The sequence below is a fragment of the Rhinoderma darwinii genome, chromosome 6 (assembly GCF_050947455.1).
Source record: "Rhinoderma darwinii isolate aRhiDar2 chromosome 6, aRhiDar2.hap1, whole genome shotgun sequence".
Taxonomy (NCBI): Eukaryota; Metazoa; Chordata; class Amphibia; order Anura; family Rhinodermatidae; genus Rhinoderma; species Rhinoderma darwinii.
In genome coordinates, this window is record NC_134692.1 from 82571124 (window position 1) to 82590956 (window position 19833).

Below are 19833 nucleotides of genomic sequence, written 5' to 3' on the forward strand. Positions count from 1 at the left end.
ATACACAATATGGCAGAAGTTGATGACCTTTCCCTCCTATTTCACGCAGGACACAAATTGAGCAATCTGATTAGGTCATCAATGGCTATGGCTACAAATTCATGTTCACCGGTACAACTGGTAGTAAATTGACATCATATATTTAATATGCATGTAAGGCTCTTTTCACATAGCTTTTGAGCCTTATGTTTGGCATATGCACCGGGAAAGCTCCATGCAGTTTAAGTTTTTTACTATGGGTGGCGTATACAACGGCATACGTCACAACCTTCTGTCGGTGTTATACATTGGGAAATCATCCAGTCGTATACCTCAAAAGGGTCAAACTATGTGAACAGAGACTTGTCATACACAGCACAAATCTGGCTCAATGAAAAAGGCCAATAAGAAGGTCAAATGAGATTTGGGCTAGCATATTTCTCACAATGGGCAACTTAACACTGAAATAAAAATGTTGTTGTAGAGCCCCATATCCATATATCCATTTCAGTCATACATTATCCATTATTTACAATGACATCGCAATCCTACCATACCTCTGAATAGCCATTAAGATATTGTTCAACAACTTTTATTGAAAAAAGGAACAAGGAAATTGTACATCAATAAAGTAGCAGGTAAGGTTCCAAAGATACAAGATAAGACAGTTTACAGATACCCCCATATTGACAATAAATAATTCAGTACATTTTACTTTTTTAAGCAATAAACATACACCAAACAACGTGTAGGGGCGGTAAAGGAGGGAATAGAGAAGATGAAGGGGGAGGTGAATCATGAATATCTATCCAGTCACCGAATGAAGTCGATTTTTTAAACATGATTAACACGTTTGCCATATTTTCAAGAATTTACCCTCCAAGCTAAAACCCTGGGCTTTCAGTTCTTCCATACGCCTTATTACCTCATGTGAACAAAAAGGGGTCACTGGGGTTTTCTGACACCTTGGTACGACCAAACGCTCAGTCTGTAAGAAGAAGAAGTGTAATAGGCCTGTGTTCTGAGACGAGATGTTACCTGGTAGCATGGACTAAAGGGCCATGTCTATTGTTCATCTCTGAAAACCATACATTCTATCGTACAAGTCATTGATTGATCCACTGGATAGGGGACAACTGCTAGATTAGTACGGGTTCGATCTCTGGGACCCCCCACTGTTTGGCAGCATGGAGGGTCCAGTGCCCCTGTTCCGCCAAGCCAAGACCACTTCCAGGAGGAGATGAATGGAGCAGTGAGTGAGCATGCACCCTGCCGCTCAATTCAAAGTCTATGGCATTGACAGAAACAGCTGAGCACAGTGCGGGGAATACGGGATCCCATTCTGGCAATAGGTGGGGGTCAAAGAGGTAGTTATTACCGGAATACCCCTTTAAGTTATGACCATCTTTCTAAAAAAAGGGTTGACAGCGCTGATTTTAGTCACAGAAATAAAGTTTTCATCTTTGTGAATTCTGTTTGACTGAAGCTTAGAATATGATGAGCTCCACTAAAGGTATATGTTTTACGAAACATACTTTTGAAATAGTTTTTTCCTTGATTTATAGAAGTAGCAATAAATAAATATGCAATCTATGAGTCAAGAATGTAAAGCCACCTCATGTATCCTCTTCTCATACATCAGTATTAGGGCTTATTCAGACGAACGTGATATACGTCCGTGCGAAACACGCGTAATTTTCACGCGCCACGCACGGACCTATATTAGTCTATGGGGCCGTGCAGACAGTCCGTGATTTTTACGCAGCGTGAGTCTGCTGCGTAAAACTCACGACATGTCCGTTCTTTGTGCGTATTTCGTGCATCACGCACCCATTGAAGTCAATGGGTGCGTGAAAATCACGCACACCACACGGAAGCACTTCCGTGGGACGCGCGTGATTCGCGCAACAGCAGTAAAAGAATGAATGTAAACAGAAAAGCCTTAGGACTCATTCACACTTCCGTATTCCTGATTCATATTAATTTAGTTTTTAATTTCATTGAAAAAACACTGGCAATTCATTCAATATCTACTTTTTTTTAAAATGTTTTTCTATGCACATGTGAACATGGAACCAAACACAGATGAAGATTTAAACACTGACAATACTGAATAAATAACTAACATTAAAACGCTTGTACATACAGACAATGAGTGGTGTATTTGTTGTCCATATAATTCTCCATTTCACCTCTGTATTTAAATACCCTCGTCTAAATGAGGCCTAATAAAATGAAGCTGTACAGGCACCAGAAAAAAAACTAACTTTATTATATACTATACACAGAATGTTAAAACCATTTAAAAACCAAAAGAACACCAGCAGCCCTGTAATATAAGACAGAGAGCAAACCACAGAAACAAATCTCTGATAAGATATCATATGGGTCAGTATAGAAAACTAAGTTCAATTATTATGTATAATTATTAAATACAATTTGTAAACCTGTAGGGTAAACATATGCAGAATCAAACAATTATAACTCAAAAAGTGCAAAGTAGTATATATGCCCCAGTATAAAGACGCTATGACCACACAAATATAGACCAATAAAGTCAGAGACTAATAAATCAGTCTAAAAGGGCGGATATAGCACTAACTGCCCGTCGTTACAAACACTTTGGTCCTTGGCACAGAGTAAATACTGTCGAACTTAGTAAATAATAGTCAGTTATTATGAATGAAAGAAGGTGATACATGACACAGGCAGACTGTGGAGTAAGCTCAAACGGCCCAAGACACGATCCATCTGTTATTAACTTAGATGTGATAAGTAACAGCTCGATACTGTGTGTCAGAGACATGCAGGACCTGTTGTCACTGAATCAGTCAGTGCCGCTTACCTGACAGATACAGGTTTCAGCACTAGATACAGCTGCTCTGTATACAGGATACAACACAGCTGTATCTCAACAAGTAAAAATAATTTTTAATAAGAAGTAATTAGAAAGTTGCACCATTCAGACTGATACACATTTTTAATTAAAAAAAACAACGTTTTCAAAAGACGTACATAGATGGAGAAGAAAAGATAAAAAGAACTACAAATCGGAGATAGTCACCGGTGAGTCACTTAATATAAATGTTTATTCTGCCTCTAATCACTACTGTAGTACTGTTCGGTCTATGATTGGAGCGGTAGTTTTACGCCGTACAAACCTATACAGCGGGGGTTGCACTAAATTGAGCTGTATTTGTGCTGGTGATGTATTTATGTACTGAGCTTGGTTCTGGTGTTGTATATATGTGCTGAGCTTTGTTCCATAGATGTATATACGTACTGAGCTTGGTACTGAGCTTGGTTCTGGTGTTGTATTTATGTGCTGAGCTTGGTTCTGGTGTTGTATTTATGTGCTGAGCTTGGTTCTGGTGTAGTATTTATATGCCAAGCTTGGTTCTGGTGTACTATTTAAATACTTAGCTTTGTTCTGGTGCTCTATATATGTACTGAGCTTGGTTATGGTGTTGTATATCTGTGCTGAGCTTTGTTCTGGTGCTGTATATATGTGCTGAGCTTTGTTCTGGTGCTGTATTTATGTACTGAGCTTCGTTCTGGAGCTTGGTTCTGGAGCTGTATATATGTACTGAGCTTGGTTCTGGTGCTCTATAGATGTACTGAGCTTGGTTCTGGTGCTGTATTTATGTACTGAGCTTGGTTCTGGAGCTGTATATATGTACTGAGCTTTGTTCTGGTGCTGTATAGATGTACTGAGATTTGTTCTGGTGCTGTATATTAGGGTTGCACTATGCAAACTTCGATACTGTTTCGATACAGTTCACCCTCAAACAGTTCAATACAGTTAATTCATGCATTTCGATACTAAGCCAAGCATAGTAACACATGAATGTAGTCAGAGCGGGGCTGCGGCTGTGTAATACAGGCATTGCCCCGCTCCTGGGTGCGTGGTTACCATGATGTGATGCGACCTGCGCTGCACTAATGATTGCCGGCCCTGAAGACAGAACATGGCGGGAGCACTGCAAAACACCCCCATGTTCTGTCTTCCGTGCCTGCCCAGCTGCTGATTAGTGCATGCTTGACCGCGGCATTCAAGATGTAAATGAGAAGGGGGATGCCCATTGGATTGCGTCTCAGGGAATCCCTGTGACGCGATCGAGGGACATACCATATATGGGCAGACAGCCCAGGGTCCATTGAAGGTCCCCAGGGCTGTCTGACAATATATTACTTAGGTATGTCCTAACAACTGCATGTGTAGTATCAGTACACAGGCTAATGTACTTGCATATAGACAGATATATGCCAGTACATTAAAGTTGAAAACAAAAAAGTAATAATAAATAAAAATACACACATTTTTTACAATAAACATTCAAATAAGTCACAATACATAAAATATACACATATTCGGTATAGTCGCGACCGTAATAACAAATTTATAGCGTAATTTATTATGTTTACGCTGTTATAAAATAAAATCTGCTCTCTTTCACTTATTAATGTGAGACATGAGGTATTATGCATTTTGAACCTCCACGGGCCTCACAGTAATAGTAATTAACCCCATCATGTACCTCACACATTAACCCAATGTTGTCCATTATGACTGAGGAACATGATGGGGTTAATTACTATTAATGTGAGGCACATGGAGGTTCAAAATTCATCACATCATGGGCCTCACATCAGAAAATGGAAGAACTGTTTGTGTTTTTTTATTATTGTTGGCAAAGTATAATTTTGGTATAGAGTATCGCAATACTATCGAAGTCCAAATTCTGGTATCGTGACAACCCTACTGTATATATGTAACGAGCTTCGTTCTGGTGCTCTATATATGTAATGAGCTTTGTTCTGGAGCTGTATATATGAACTGATCTTTGTTCTGGTGCTGTATATATGTGCTGATCTTTGTTCTGTGCCGTATATATGTACTGAGCTTGGTTCTGGTACTGTATATATGTACTGAGCTTTGTTCTGGTACTGTATATATGTAATGAGCTTGGTTCTGGAGTTGTATATATGTACTGAGCTTTGTTCTGGTGCTGTATAAATGTACTGAGCTTGGTTCTGGTACTGTATATATGTAATAAGCTTTGTTCTGGTGTTGTATATATGTAATGAGTTCGATTCTGGTGTTTTATATATGTAATGAGCTTAGTTCTGGAGCCATATATGTCAGAGTTTGGTTCTGTAGCTGTAATTATATAGATTATATTTATAATAACAAAATTACAGGGCAGGACGGTGCTTAGTGGTGGAGGGGGCATCTCAGGTATGGATGCTTATGTACTGCCAGCTACCTGCATGCCAGTGTCCAAGAATCAGCGGTCTACAAAAGAAAGAAGTTAAATATAGTAATGTGAGTGAAGTGTTGGATTGATTTTTGTAGTGTGACTGTTTGATGTAGTGTTAACAGCGTGTGTCAATTATATGAGTGAAATATGCAATTTGTGTGAGTTTTGTGTCTTCTTTTAATGTATTAGTGCCATTTGTGTGCGTGTTGTTTTCAATGTGAGTGGTATGTGTGGTATAGGTCTAGTGTGTAAGGGTATGTTCACACGGCCTATTTACGGATGTAATTCGGGCGTTTTTGCCCCGATTTACGTCTGAAAATAGCGCCTCAATAGCGCTGACAAACATCTGCCCATTGAAAGCAATGGGCAGACGTTTGTCTGTTCACACGAGGCGTATATTTACGCGCCGCTGTCAAATGACGGCGCGTAAATAGACGCCCGCGTAGAAGAAGTGACCTGTCACTTCTTTGGCCGTAATTGGAGCCGCTATTCATTGACTCCAATGAATAGCAGCGCTAATTACGGCCGTAATTGACGCGGCGTTCAAGCGCCTGCACATGCCGGTACGGCTGAAATTACGGGGATGTTTTCAGGCTGAAACATCCCCGTAATTTCAGCCGTTACGGACCCCCGCCGTGTGAACATACCCTAAGTGTTATGTGGGGTATGTGTTAAGCATTTGTGTGGTGTGTGCGGTATGTGTCTAGTGTAAGTAGTGCATGCGGTGTGAGTGGTATGTGTTTAGTGTGTCAATCATGTCCCCCCATAGTCATCTTTTTTCAAGGCTAAATAGGTTTAATTCTTTCCTCATAACTTAGATTCTCCATGCCCCTTATTAGTTTCGTTGCTCTTCTTTGTATTTTTTCCAACTCCAGGGCATCCTTTCTATGAACTGGAGCCCAGAACTGAACTGCATATTCTAGATGAGGCCTCACTAATGCTTTGTAAAGTGGTAATATTACATCCCTGTCCCGCGAGTCCATGCCTCTCTTAATACACGACAATATCTTGCTGGCCTTTGAAGCAGCTGATTGACATTGCATGCTGTTATTTAGTTTGTGATTTGCAAGTACACCCAGATCCTTCTTAACAAGTGAATCCCCCATTGTAGCTCCCCCTAGGACATATGATGCATGCACGTTGTTGGTACCCAGATGCATAACTTTACATTTATCTACATTAAACATAATTTGTCAACTGGACGCCCAAACACTTACCGTATTTTTCTGACCATAAGACGCAATTTTTAAACCCATAAAATGGGGTTTGAATTTGGCTGCGTCTTATGGAGTGAAGGTACCTTTTTTCTGGTATTATTACGAAGCAGGGGAGTGCAGGACGGGATTTAATGCAAATTGGAATGTCTTCCGATGAGCTGTCATTTCTGTGACTCGTCGGCTGCCGTGCTTCTGCTGTCTGTAGTTTTGGCAGCATGGAGGCTGGGGAGGGGTCAGAAAGGATCATTCATTTCTGTGCAGAGTCCAGAGTCTTTTGAGAGAGTTTAAAACACTCTCTGTTTCTTGCATGTCTGATTGCAGTGTGATGGCTAGGGGAGGGGGAGGGGGTGGAGGTAGGGGAGGTCAGAAGGGCTCACTCTGCAATAGGTGCTGAGGTCTGTTAACTTATCTTCTGTCAGCCACTTCCATGCCGCCGTCATCAGGACAACACATTTGGAGGAGCTTGGAGTGTACATATTGCTGTTCCCTATTATTAACAGACAGCAAGCTACAAAAAAAGAGAACAAGTGTAATAAGGTACAAATACCCTCTGCCTCATAAGTGTGTCATTTGTAGATGTCCCCCATACTAATGTCATTTGTAGGTGTCCCCCATAATAGTGTAATTTATAGATGTCCCCCATAAGTGTCATACGCAGATGTCCCCATAACAGTGTATCATCCACAGATGTCCCCATAACTGTGCGTCATCCACAGATGTCCGCATAACAGTGCATTATACACAGATGACCCCATAACAGTGCGTCATATACAGATGACCCCATAATGATGTATCATCCACAGATTTGCCCGTTTAGAAACATTGTTTATTAAAAATGTTCGCATACTATTTGGTCTGAAATTTTTCATTCTCATTTTCTTTCAACCAAAATTAGGGTGCGTTTTATGGTCCAGTGTGTCTTATAGTCAGAAAAATACGGTAGTTTGTGTAAATCCTCTTGCAATTCACGAACATCTTCCATAGACTGAACTATATTACATAGCTTGGTGTCATCTGCAAAAATAGAAATAGTGCTATTTATACCATCCTCTATATCATTAATAAATAAGTTGAATAATAGGGGTCCCAGCACGGAACCCTGGGGTACAACACTTATAACCGGGGACCATTCAGAGTAGGAATCATTGACCACAACTCTCTGGATACGATCCTTGAGCCAATTCTCAATCCAATTACAAACTATAATTTCTAAACCTATAGTCCTTAATTTACCCATTAGATGACTATTAGCACTGGCGTAGCTATAGGGGTCGCAATTGCGACCGGGCCCCGAAGCCAGGGGGGCCCACTGCCCCCGCACCACATCAATAAAAAGTTACTATAGTAACTCGGGCCGCGGGCCCCTGTTACTATAGTAACAGACTTTACTTACCTTCCTGGTTCCGGATCGAAGCGGAGGTCCTGACGTCAAGCGCTGTGCGCAGCGCATGACGTCACAGCGCTATGCGCCGCGCACAGCATCGAGACGACAGAACTACCGCCGCAGCTGAAGAGGAAGGTAAGATTAGCCCTGACTGGCGGGGTCCGACTCCCGGGACCCGCCAATCAGCTGTTTAGAAGGGGCCGCAGCACTCGTACGAGAGCTGCTCCCCTTCATTCCGGTCACACTGTGAATCGGTGTCGGCGATTCACAGTGTGAGCGAGTAGTGAAATTAAGGGAAGCAGCTCTCGTACGAGTGCTGCGGCCCCTTCAAAACAGCTGATTTGCGGGTCCCGGGAGACACATCAGCTATTGATGGCCTATCCTGAGGATAGGCCATCAATGTTTAGGTACTGCACAACCCCGAAGCCTACGATGTAGCAGGCTTAGAGGGCCCATGAGACAGGATCACAGATTGTGTGATGCTGTCTGCTGGGCCCTGTATCTAAGTCAATCACATGGTAGGCTTAGATACATGGACAATGCGTGATCCTGTCTGATGGGCCCTATATATAAGCCTACCACATTGTAGGTTTAGATACAGGGCCCCAGTACACAGTAATCTTATACTGTATAAGATTACTGTCTGCTGGACCCTGTATCTAAGCCTACGTTGTGGTAGGCTTAGATACAGGGTCCCACAGACAGTATCACACATAGGCCCTGTATCTAAGCCTAACACATGCGTTACTAATCGTTTTTCTTGTGTGTTTTCTTACAGGTTCGGTCGTTGGACTACGTCGGATTCCAGGACTACTTCGATGACGGCTTTTTTTTTATTATCAATAAAATGGTTTATGAGGGTTGTGTTTTTTTATTTCAATAAAATATTTTTTCTATGTCTTTGTGTTTTTTTTTAAACTATATTACTACCGCCTTAGTAATGGCCACCGGCTGATTGACAGCGGCCATTGCTAAGGCGGGGCTTAGTGTTAGCCGGTGCAGAGGCCAACGCTAACCCCCATTATTCCCCCGGTACCCACTGCCACCAGAGGTGCTGGGAAGAGCCGAGTACGATCCAGTACCTGACCATCTGTAGTGATGGTCGGCCACAGCCTGGTATTATCAGGAGGGGAAAGGCCAGATACAGTGGCCCTTCCCACCCTGGTAATGCTAGGTTGCTGCTGCTTTATTGTATCTGGCTGGTTTTGAAAAATGGGGGGACCCCACGTAATTTAAAAAAATAAAATAAAATTGGAAAGAACGATGTCGTGCCCCCCCCCCCCCAATTTTCATAACCAGCCAGATACAACATAGCAGCAGCATTACCAGGGTGGTAGGGGCCACTATTTTTGGCCTTCCTCAGCCTAATACTACCAGCCTGCAGCCGCCCCGGTGCCTGTCCGTCACTGCAGATGGGCGGGTACTGCTTCATACTTGGCTCTTCCCGGCACCCGTGGTCATAACTTGGCCAAAAATGCTCGTTTTTTAAAAATAAAAACGTTACTGTAATCTACATTGCAGCGCCTATCTGCTGCAATAGCAGATAGGGGTTGCAAAATCTGGTGACAGAGCCTCTTTAACAGCACTGGCACCAGCTATATCAGCTGCTCTTTCTTCTGTTGTATATACAGAGCTAAAGAACCCATTTAGTAACTCTTCCTTCCTTCTCTTGATCCCCTGTGACCAACTCCCCATTACCACTATCTATGGGTCCTACATGTTCAGACCTTGGCTTTTTTGCATTTATATACTTGAAAAAAATTTGGGATTTGTTTTACTATCATGGCTACCTGCCTTTCATTTTGTATTTTTGCTGATTTTATTACCTATTTACAGATTTTATTAAACTCTTTATAATTTTTTACAGAAGGTGTAAGCCATGTGGGGTTTAATTTTAGTCATTTATACTTGTTACCTATAGGAATAAATATTGCACTATAATTACCCAAAGTAGATTTGAAAATCTCCCATTTATCATTTGTACCATTATTTGACATTAGTTCTTCCCTTGTCTATATCCTGAATTGCAGTCCTCATCCTGGGGAAATTGGCCTTCTTAAAAGTAAGTGTTTTTGCCCTCCCAGCCTGTGTTTGTTTTTTACAGTATAGGTAAAATGTAACTATATTGTGATCACTGTTACCAAGGTTTTCACGAACATTGACATTCCCAACAAGCTCTGCATTATTAGAAATAACCAGATCCAACAGAGCTTCACCTCTAGTCGGGTCTTCCAAAAACTGGCCCATAAAATTTTCCTGCAACAGGTTGAGGAAATGTCTCCCCTTTGCAGTTGAATCCGAACCATGATGCCGATTAATATCCCGGTAATTAAAATCTCCCATTATCACTACTGTACCAGCCTGTGCAGCCCGCTCCATCTGTTTATATAGCTGAACTTCCATCTCCTCAGTTATATTGGGGGGTCTATAGATTACACCAAAAGTAATTTTTTCAGTGTTTACCTCCCTTTGTAATTTCACCCACAAGGTTTCAACCTCCTCACAATCTTCACCCACTATTGTCTCTTTCACACTCGCCTTCATATCACTTCTCACATACAGACATACACCACTGCCTTTCCTATTTGTCCTGTCTTTCCGAAACAATGTAAAACCCTGTAGATTTAAAGCCCAGTCATGAGAAGAGTCAAGCTATGTTTCAGCAACACCAACTAGATCTATATGTTCATCCAGTACCAAGGCCTCCAGCTCCCCCATTTTGCTTGCTAGAATTCTGGCATTTGTGAACATACACTTTAGCTTGCCTTTCAGTTTTTCACTTTCAGTATCAGAAATGTGATTATTTGACATTATTTGGCCATTTTTATTTTTATTGCTGTTTTGTAACAAAAGAATCTCCCTATACTGTTGTCTAGTCCTCTCCCCACAGTCTGTTTCTCCCCCCACCAATATCGTCTGACCCCTCTATAACCTGACTACCCCTTTATTTTCTACATTGACCTCCCTCCTCAGCCCTAGTTTAAATACTCCGCCTCCCCAGCTAGAATTCTCTACCCCAGCACAGAAGACCCCCTTCCATTTAGGTGCAAATCATCTGCAGAATACAGTTTGTACCCCAATAAAAAGTCAGTCCAATGCTCTACGAACCCAAAGTCTTCTCTTCTACACCAAGAATTAAGCCATGCATTTAACTCCCTGTGCTCCCGCTGCCTTTCCTTTGATGCGCATGGCACAGGCAGTATTCCTGAGAATACAACCTTGGAGGTCCTTCCCTTCAGCTTGTAGCCTAGTTCTTTAAAATTATTCTTAAAGCTCCTCCACCTACCATTTATTCTGTCGTTGGTACCCACATGGACCACGACAGCTGGATCATCACCAGCCCCTCCCAGTAATTTATCCACCCGTTCCACTGCATGCTGAACCCTGGCACCAGGGAGACAAATAAATAAAACAAATCAAAAAAATGTGTCCTTGGTGTGGGTAGACAACGTGCGGCATGTGTCTTAGGTGTGAGTGGCGAGAGTGGAGGATATATCCTAGGAGTGGTGTGCGTGCGCATGTGTCCTAGGTGTGACTGGTGCATGTGCAGCACATGTCCTAGGTGTGAGTGGGAGGATGTGTTCTAGGTGTAAGTGGTGTGCGTGCGCATGAGACATAAGTGCGAGTGGTGTGCATGTGCATGTGTCCTAGGTGTGAGTGATGTGCATGCGCAAGTGTCCTAGATGTGATTGGTGTACGTGCGCATGTGTCCTAGGTATGGGTGGCACGAATGCAGCATGTGTCCAGCTTGTGGGTTGCATCTGTGGGGCATGTCTCCAGCATGTGAGTGTGTGTGTGTGTATATTGCTGAATATGAAATTCAAATCATACTATTTAGTTACGGTATGGTGATATCTTAGCATTGTATAATGGTATAATTTGCAATCTTTATACGTCAGTATTAGGCCATGATCACGCAATCAGGATTTGATTAGGATTAAGTCCTTGATTCCACACCTAAATCCCTTTCAAATCCACTAACATTCTGCATCCATTACAAGTGAATGGGGTATTTTATACCCTATTCACATGCAGCGGAAATAAGTCTGCTTGAATTTTTTTCCGCTCCGCAAAAAAAAATCCCCTAGAATAATGAGCATGTTCATTATTCTCGTGGAAAAGCAGTGGATTCGTTGGAGTTGGAGCAATCAGGACCTATTCCTCTTTTCATTCATACCTGTTTTAATAAATTTCCCCATGTCTTGTATAGCTGAAAGGTGGGCCCATGTACTCCAGCCCAACACTGGCGGATGCGTATGACCTGATTTTAAGTCCCAGTCCGGCCCTGGATGCATCTTTTTATCTCTAGCTGAACTTCACTATTTAAATCTGGTTAAAAAAATAAAACTATACTGTTGAGCAACAACTAACTGAAAAAGGAAATGAAGTATATGTCTATCACAACATTACATGGACTTTTACTTCCGCAAAGTGAAATTCAAATAAGCATGAGCCATTCTTTTCTCATACAGTTCCTCATTTAAGTCACAGCTTAAAAAATAACTATAGGATAACTGAGCTATATAAAATCAAGAATAATTAGAAGATTAGAAAATCAAATGCAACACTGAAAACATCAAATGAAACACTCATCCAAAGTTTCCTGGCAACTATGGGAGGTTTTTTCTTTGTGCAAATATAAGAAAATGCTAGAACACTATTTTCTCTGGAGAGAGTTTTGGATGTAGAACATATTGCCTTTCCAGGCAGCCTCCTTTACTGCTGAAAGACAGGAAGTCAGATGTCTGACTTCTGAGTACGTCCACACACAGCGTAAACACTGCAGAATTTCCCTTCAGATTTTGAGCAAATCGTATCCACATACTGCAACAAAATATTTGCACAAAACATGTGCAGAAATTGACTTGCAGTACGGATTCTCATTCTGCAGGATGTCAATTTCCCTTGTGAAAACACTGTGGAATTTTTGAATGGAAAAACCAGATGGAAATACTGAAGTGTTTACACTGTGTGTGGACATACCCTAACGCTTGTTCAACTTCCACCTCTGGTTCAGCATTTAGTCAAGCTGATATCTCAACTCCTGGGCACCTGCTTCCATACATGTCTCTGCAGAGTGTCATGTCCATGGATGCGGGCCGTCAGGCTCACTCACCACCTGACGGCCGCAGCCATGGTTTTGCGAGCGCTGGCCCCTGCCTCCTCCCTAGGAGATGCCAGCACTCACTTCCGCTCACCTCGGCCGGGTCCCGTAGAGCAGCGCGCGCACCGGACTTTTATGTTTAATTAGCCCATGAGCACCCTGGTCTATAAGAAGGGCCCAGCCCCTTCCTCCCATGCCTGAGCGTTGTTGTCGTACCCTAAGTTTGTCTATGCAAATGGTCTCCTAGTGTCTTCCAGTTCCCAGTGTTTCCCGTACTTGTATACTGTATCCCGTGCTATCCTGGTCAAGTGCAGTGCTGAGCTGTTGTCGTACTGTGCTGCATACCACGCCTGTCCTGCTGCATACCACGCCTGTCCTGCTACACCACACCTGACGTCTCCCGGCTGCCTAGTCCCAGCTGAGCCTGCCTTGCTACGGTCCGAGCTGCCACAAGTACCCTATACGTACTATAGACTGTGACCTGCGCCCTGTTGGCCAGCTGCCATACCGCCAAGGAGGTACGGCCCAGTGGGTCCACAAACCCAACGTGACACAGAGGAAGTGGCTCCTTGCCCGGGAGAGGCAACATTCTTTAACGTATATTGCCCCCCATTATAACGGTTAATTTTGTTGACAGCGAGGTGCTAGCCATACACCACCTCATTTATGGCTCTCCAAAAAAATCCCTCTCCATTATGGCAATCCATCAGTAATTGTGAGACATGGATGGAAATGAGCTTAGTCCTTTACAAATGACATAATAGACAGTAAAAAACACTATTATTATTATTATTTTTTTAAAAAGGGAATATCTCATGTATTTCATGTTTGCTTCATTAATTCGATTTCAGTCTGTAAAAGATGCAAAGTTAAATACTTTTGTGACAAAAAAGACAAAAGCATAGAAGGTATGATACCTTTATTGGCTAACCATAAAAGTTCTATATGCGGCTTTTAGAGCACAGAGACCCCTTCTTCAGGCGGCTTACAAATGAATGTCTTAGAAAAAGCACAACATTTAAGATGTTTCACAAAGACAATTAGTACATGAGGTGATACATCAATAAAGAGGCTCTGTCACCAGATTTTGCAAGCCCTATTGCAGCAGATAGGCGCTGCAATGTAGATTACAGTAACGTTTTTATTTTTAAAAAACGAGCATTTTTGGTCAAGTTATGACCATTTTTGTAGTTATGCAAATGAGGCTTGCAAAAGTCCAAGTGGGTGTGTTTAAAAGTAAAAGTCCAAGTGGGCGTGTATTATGTGCGTACATCGGGGCGTTTTTACTACTTTTACTAGCTGGGCGCTCTGAAGAGAAGTATCATCCACTTCTCTTCAGAACGCCCAGCTTCTGGCAGTGCAGACACAGCCGTGTTCTCGAGAGATCACGCTGTGTCGTCACTCACAGGTCCTGCATCGTGTCAGACGAGCGAGGAAACCGGCACCAGAGGCTACAGTTGATTCTGCAGCAGCAACGGCGTTTGCAGGTAAGTCGATGTAGCTACTTACCTGCAAACGCTGATGCTGCTGCAGAATCATCTGTAGCCTCTGGTGCCGGTGTCCTCACTCGTCTGACACGATGCAGGACCTGTGAGTGACGTCACAGATCTTCACTGCCAGAAGCTGGGCGTTCTGAAGAGAAGTGGATGATACTTCTCATCAGAGCGCCCAGCTAGTAAAAGTATTAAAAACGCCCCGATGTACGCACATAATACACGCCCACTTGGACTTTTACTTTTAAACACACCCACTTGGACTTTTGCAAGCCTCATTTGCATAAATACAAAAATGGTCATAACTTGGCCAAAAATGCTCGTTTTTTAAAAATAAAAACATTACTGTAATCTACATTGCAGCGCCTATCTGCTGCAATAGCAGATAGGGCTTGCAAAATCTGGTGACAGAGCCTCTTTAAGATAAGCCGGGGCAATAAAACTGAGGTTATATGGGTGATGACTTAGGAGTTAAGGCATCTGGAGTCAAAAATGCTAGTTTGCCTAAAAAAGGCTGAAAATCAGGAGCAGTTTTCCCTTGAAAACAGCTCCATATTTTCAGATGTTTTTTAGTAAGCATGTGAACATACCCTGACAGTAGTGCCATTTATTCTCTGATCTATAGCTAGGTATTTTGCATCCTGTCACCACAGAACCTTGTAGGATTGGTTCATAGTAGCTCTTTTACATTGTTTGAGCCAAAGGGCAATTAAGTGACCATTAGGTAGAGAAGAAAACCATTGGATCAGCAAGAAAAGATACCAGGTCAGAGACATTGCCATTGAAAACTAGCCAAGAGATACTAGTCTAGTCTACTGGATTATTTCACAAGTACAATGGATCACTAGTGTTGAAGACCAGGGCTTTGGATCATCAAGGCTGGACACTAAACCACCAGATCACAAGACATGTACTCTAAAGCATAAGGTCACAAGGCACATAACTTATTACTGGATCATCAAGGGCTGTGCACATACTTTATATTGTGGTCAGGAAAATATATATATTTTTTTATTAATAGGTGATGTTAATAGTTAACCCGTTAATGACCGGCACATGGTGTTTTTACGTCGGTCACTAACAGGCCTTATTCCGATGCAATAGACTTTTTACGTCGCTGAATCGGAATAAGTAAACAGAGCAGGGAGCTGCAATATCTCCCTGCTCTCAGCTGCTAGAGGCAGCTGAGAGCTGGGGGCATCCCTGCTCTAACGTCCCTGCTCTAACGAGTGAGATCGATATTAGTATCGATCTCACCCGTTTAACCCTTCAGCAGTGGCGTAGCTATAGGGGTCGCAGCGGTCGCAGTTGCGACCGGGCCCGTAAGCATATTGCATCACGGCTCACAGAGCTGAGCAGAGAAATAGTCAGACTCAAAGGTAAGAGCCAGGGAGCACTGCAGCAGCTTATGAGAAAAAAGTGTGTCCCCAGTACTTTGCAAAGAAACTACTGTCTGTTATGCCCTTCCCCTACATGGGGAACTATAACTCCAATAATGCCATGATACCTGTAGGTTTTCAGGACCTGCTGTGAGTTGTAGTTCTCCTCACCAATTGTATTCAACAAGTATTTTATTACTTTCTTAAAGAGGTATTCCTATTTACAGTATATGCCATAAGTACCACCTATGGGATCCTCACCCATCAGCAGACCCCTGCCCGCCGTAATCTCCATATACTTCAGTGGAGATATGTCTGCACGCAAGCGCAACCACCTCCCTATTGAAGTGTATGAAGAATTCTGCTGATAGAATTCTCACATAGGTGAGACCAGCACTTTTTAGGCATTTATGGCATATATCCTATGCATATTCCATAAATGCCCAAGATAAGAATACCCCTTTAACCCCTTAACGATGAACAATATCCGTCACAAGCAGGTGCTAGTTCCCGCATCGTGACTGATATATTAGTCTCTCGGATCTCGTGGGTACTGCAAGTGTACCTACAAGACTAGACACAGCCTGGCTCCTGCCGAAATTGTAGAGAACAATTCTGGCAGTTTAACCCCTTAAAGTGTGAAAAAAATACACATAAGGTATCGCCACGATCATAACTTGAACAATAAACACATTAATTAAACCACCAGGTGAATGGCAGACAAAAACACTTAAAAAAAACAACAACAGCAAAAGTGCTTTTTCTTTTTATTTCCCCCCCAATAGAATAAAATAAAAGTTGATCAATAAGTTCCACATGCCGCAAAATAGTACTAATGCAAACTACACTTTGTCGTGCAAAAAACAAGGCCACATATGGCTATATAGGCGGAAAAATAAAAAAGGTTAGGGCTCTTGGAATGTGGCGATGCAAAAAAAAAATATTTTTTTTAAAAAAAAAAAAGCTATTATTATTGTGCAAACGTAGGGAAAATTAAGAAACTATACTTATTTGGTATCGCCGCTTTGGTACTGAAAATTCCGCAGGATAATACAGTAGTTGCAGAGTGGATGGGATATAATCACATCTCCTCCACATGCACCGTAAATGACGAGCGGAAAATCTGCTCAGAAATTTACCTGCGGTACGATTTTTAATCCGCAACATGTCAATAGAATTTTTTTTTTACAAGTTTTCTCCATTGAAATCAATGGGAATGTAAAACCCGCAACAAATTGCAGGTGTTTTTTTGTGGTGGAAAAGCAGCGATTCAACTCTGAAAAAAACCCAAACTGTATACTTATCCAGAATTCTGTGTTTCTTCATCCAGGCGGGCCTCCTGGGATATCCAATGTGACCGTTACAGCCAATCAGAGGCTGCACCGGTCATATGGGATAAAACTTCATCCCAGGCGACCAGCATGCAGGACAGCAGAGGGACGCGTCGCCATGGCTATGTAAAAGTATCACATTTTTATGTTTAATTTTCCGCAGCGGACTTTCCGGCCGAAAAACTGCACCACAATTTGGTGCGGTTTTTCGTCCAGAATTCCCTGCGCCACAGCGTTTCCGCCCTGTGTGAACATAGCCTAACTCTATAGAAGCACTGCGGGTAGCTACAGAATAAGAAGTGTGTGCGCAAAAACGAGTCATGACTGGAACTTGGAAGAAGTTGGGAAGAGAAGTCACATGTAAGTCATTGGATGTAACTATACTATGCTCACTATTCACAGTGTAGAACTGGTATTTGACACTTATTGGGAGCTGCATATTTAGGGTTATGGGGGGTGGGCGGTACAAAGTATATGTCTTTGACTTTGTGCCCATGATCTTTTCTGACCGTTGCAACGCCTCTGGCTGCTAATGCTGCATCAATGGTTCACTTAAGAAACCCAGCGATGCAGCTGTAAGTTATAGGTGGGCCTCAGACATCGGCCATAAAGTGAAGTTGCGGGGGGGGGGGGGGGGCCCAAGCTGAATTTTTGCACCAGGGCCCATGAGCCTTTAGCTACGCCCCTGCCCTTCGGATGCGGTGCTGAATAGCGTGCACCGCATCTGAGTAGTTTTGGAGAGAGGGAGGGAGCTCCCTCTCATCCCACTGACACCCGACGATAAGATCGCCGAGTTTCTGTGTCTCCGATGGCAGCCGGGGGCCTAATAAAGGCTCCCAGGTCTGCCTGTAGCGAATGCCTGCTAGGTCATACCAGAGGCATGACCTAGCAGATGCCTGTCCGTTTTAAACGGACAGGCAGTAATACACTGCAATACAAATGTATTGCAGTGTATTATAATAGCGATCGGAGAATCGCATATTAAAGTCCCCTAGTGGGACTAGTAAAAAAGTAAAAGTAAAGTTTAATAAAGTTAATTTAAAAAAAAGTGAAAAAAAAAAATGAAAAACCCACTTATTCCCCTTACAAACTGCTTTACTATTAAAAAAAAACAAAATAAAGTAAAAAAGTTACACATATTTGGTATCGCCGCGTCCGTAACGACCCTGACTATAAATCTATTACATTATTTAACCCGCACGGTGAACGCTGTAAAAAATTAAATTAAAGACTATGGAAAAATTGCTGTTTTCTGTGAATCCTGACTTTAAAAAAATGTGATAAAAAGTGATCAAAAAGTCGCATCTACTCCAAACTGGTACCAATAAAAACTACAAGTCTTCCCGCAAAAAAAAAAAGCCCTCATACAACTGCATCGGCGGAACAATAAAAAAGTTATGGCTCTTCAAATATGGAGACGAAAAAAAACAAATAATTTTGAAAAAAAAGCGTTTTTACTGTGTAAAAGCAGTAAAACATACAAAATCGATACACTTTTGGTATCGTTGTAATCGTAACAACCCGCTAAATAAAGTTATTGTGTTATTTATACGACACGGTAAACGGCGTAGATTTAGGACGCGAAAAAGAGTGACGAAATTTCCGTTTTTTTCTATTCCCCCCCCCAAAAAATACAACTTGTCCTGCAAAAAACTAGACCTTATACAGCTATGTCGACGCAAAAATAAAAAAGTTCTAGCTCTTGGAATGCGACGATGGAAGAACGTAAAAAAAGGCTTTTTTCATTAAGTTTTAAAATAGGCTGGTCATTAAGGGGTTAAATCTAATATGTCGTCAAGGCATTAGAAAGATACAAAGTGAATGTTGATATTTCCAATATCAAGTACCCTGATATATTAGGAGTGCGGGCATGCCAAGCTCACATTGGGTTACACTATTGTCTCTAGCCCCAACATTTAGGACTTATTTACATCAACGTGTCCGTTTTGCTCGCGTAAAAAATGCAGCGTTTTTCTTGTTATTCTACGATTTTGGAGGGCTTATTTCTAAATGACCTGTTGGTTGCTTTGTGAAGGTTGACATTCTGGATGGCATCATCATAAGTTAAAATGACAAATCGCTGATCGATCTTTGCTTGATCTGTGACCTGGGCTTCTTTATGGTTTATAAGTATTGCATCCGACAGCCACTGAAAAAAAATACAACACAGCAGATCAACTTTTCCACAGGTTGGGGTGTGTCATGCTCGTTTGTATCACAAAAAGGTGCCAACAGTAAACCAAAAAATTGACTAATTCAGCCTTTTCAGATTATTAAATTCTCTAGTGTACGGCTAGCTTAAAGGTGTTAACTTTGAACAATTCATGTTGTTAGAAGGATCCCTCAACAATAAACTGATCACAGATAGTCCTACTGCTGGGACCTCAAGCCATCAGGTGTATTTTGTGGGGGAATCCGGTAGCAAGTGTTTAATTTCCCCGCTTCACCCCACAGGGGAAATAAAGCATTACAAAGTTCTCAATGTGTAAAGGATGGATGTGCCAGGTCCTCCAGAGAGAGACACACACTCTCTGCTCTGGCAGAGATCTTGCATTATCCTCCTCTATCATGTTAAAAATTATATTCAGCCATTTATTAGTTGTATGTCGCCCATAGGCTATAATGGCATTCATTTAACGGATACATCATGAACTCTCATGACCCTTTTCATGACGTATCCATTAA

The 19833-nt window shown here is 42.1% G+C and overlaps 1 protein-coding gene across 5 annotated transcripts in view; it reads right to left on the bottom strand.

Moving 5' to 3' along the window:
* ARPC1B (actin related protein 2/3 complex subunit 1B) overlaps nucleotides 1-19833 on the bottom strand; it is a 75794-nt gene that overhangs the window by 34975 nt on the left and 20986 nt on the right. The window contains exon 2 of one of the 5 annotated variants that reach the window (XM_075829992.1): nucleotides 905-967. The exons of 2 other annotated variants lie outside the window; for them this stretch is intronic. Coding sequence is in view for 1 of the 3 variants with exons in the window: in XM_075829990.1 (XP_075686105.1) it covers nucleotides 19164-19209 (46 nt within the window). In the remaining 2 variants the exon portion in view is untranslated. Of the gene's footprint in view, nucleotides 1-904; nucleotides 968-6457; nucleotides 6652-19163; nucleotides 19298-19833 lie in introns of those variants that run through there. 2 more of the 5 variants (XM_075829990.1, XM_075829988.1) reach the window with 2 other exon arrangements.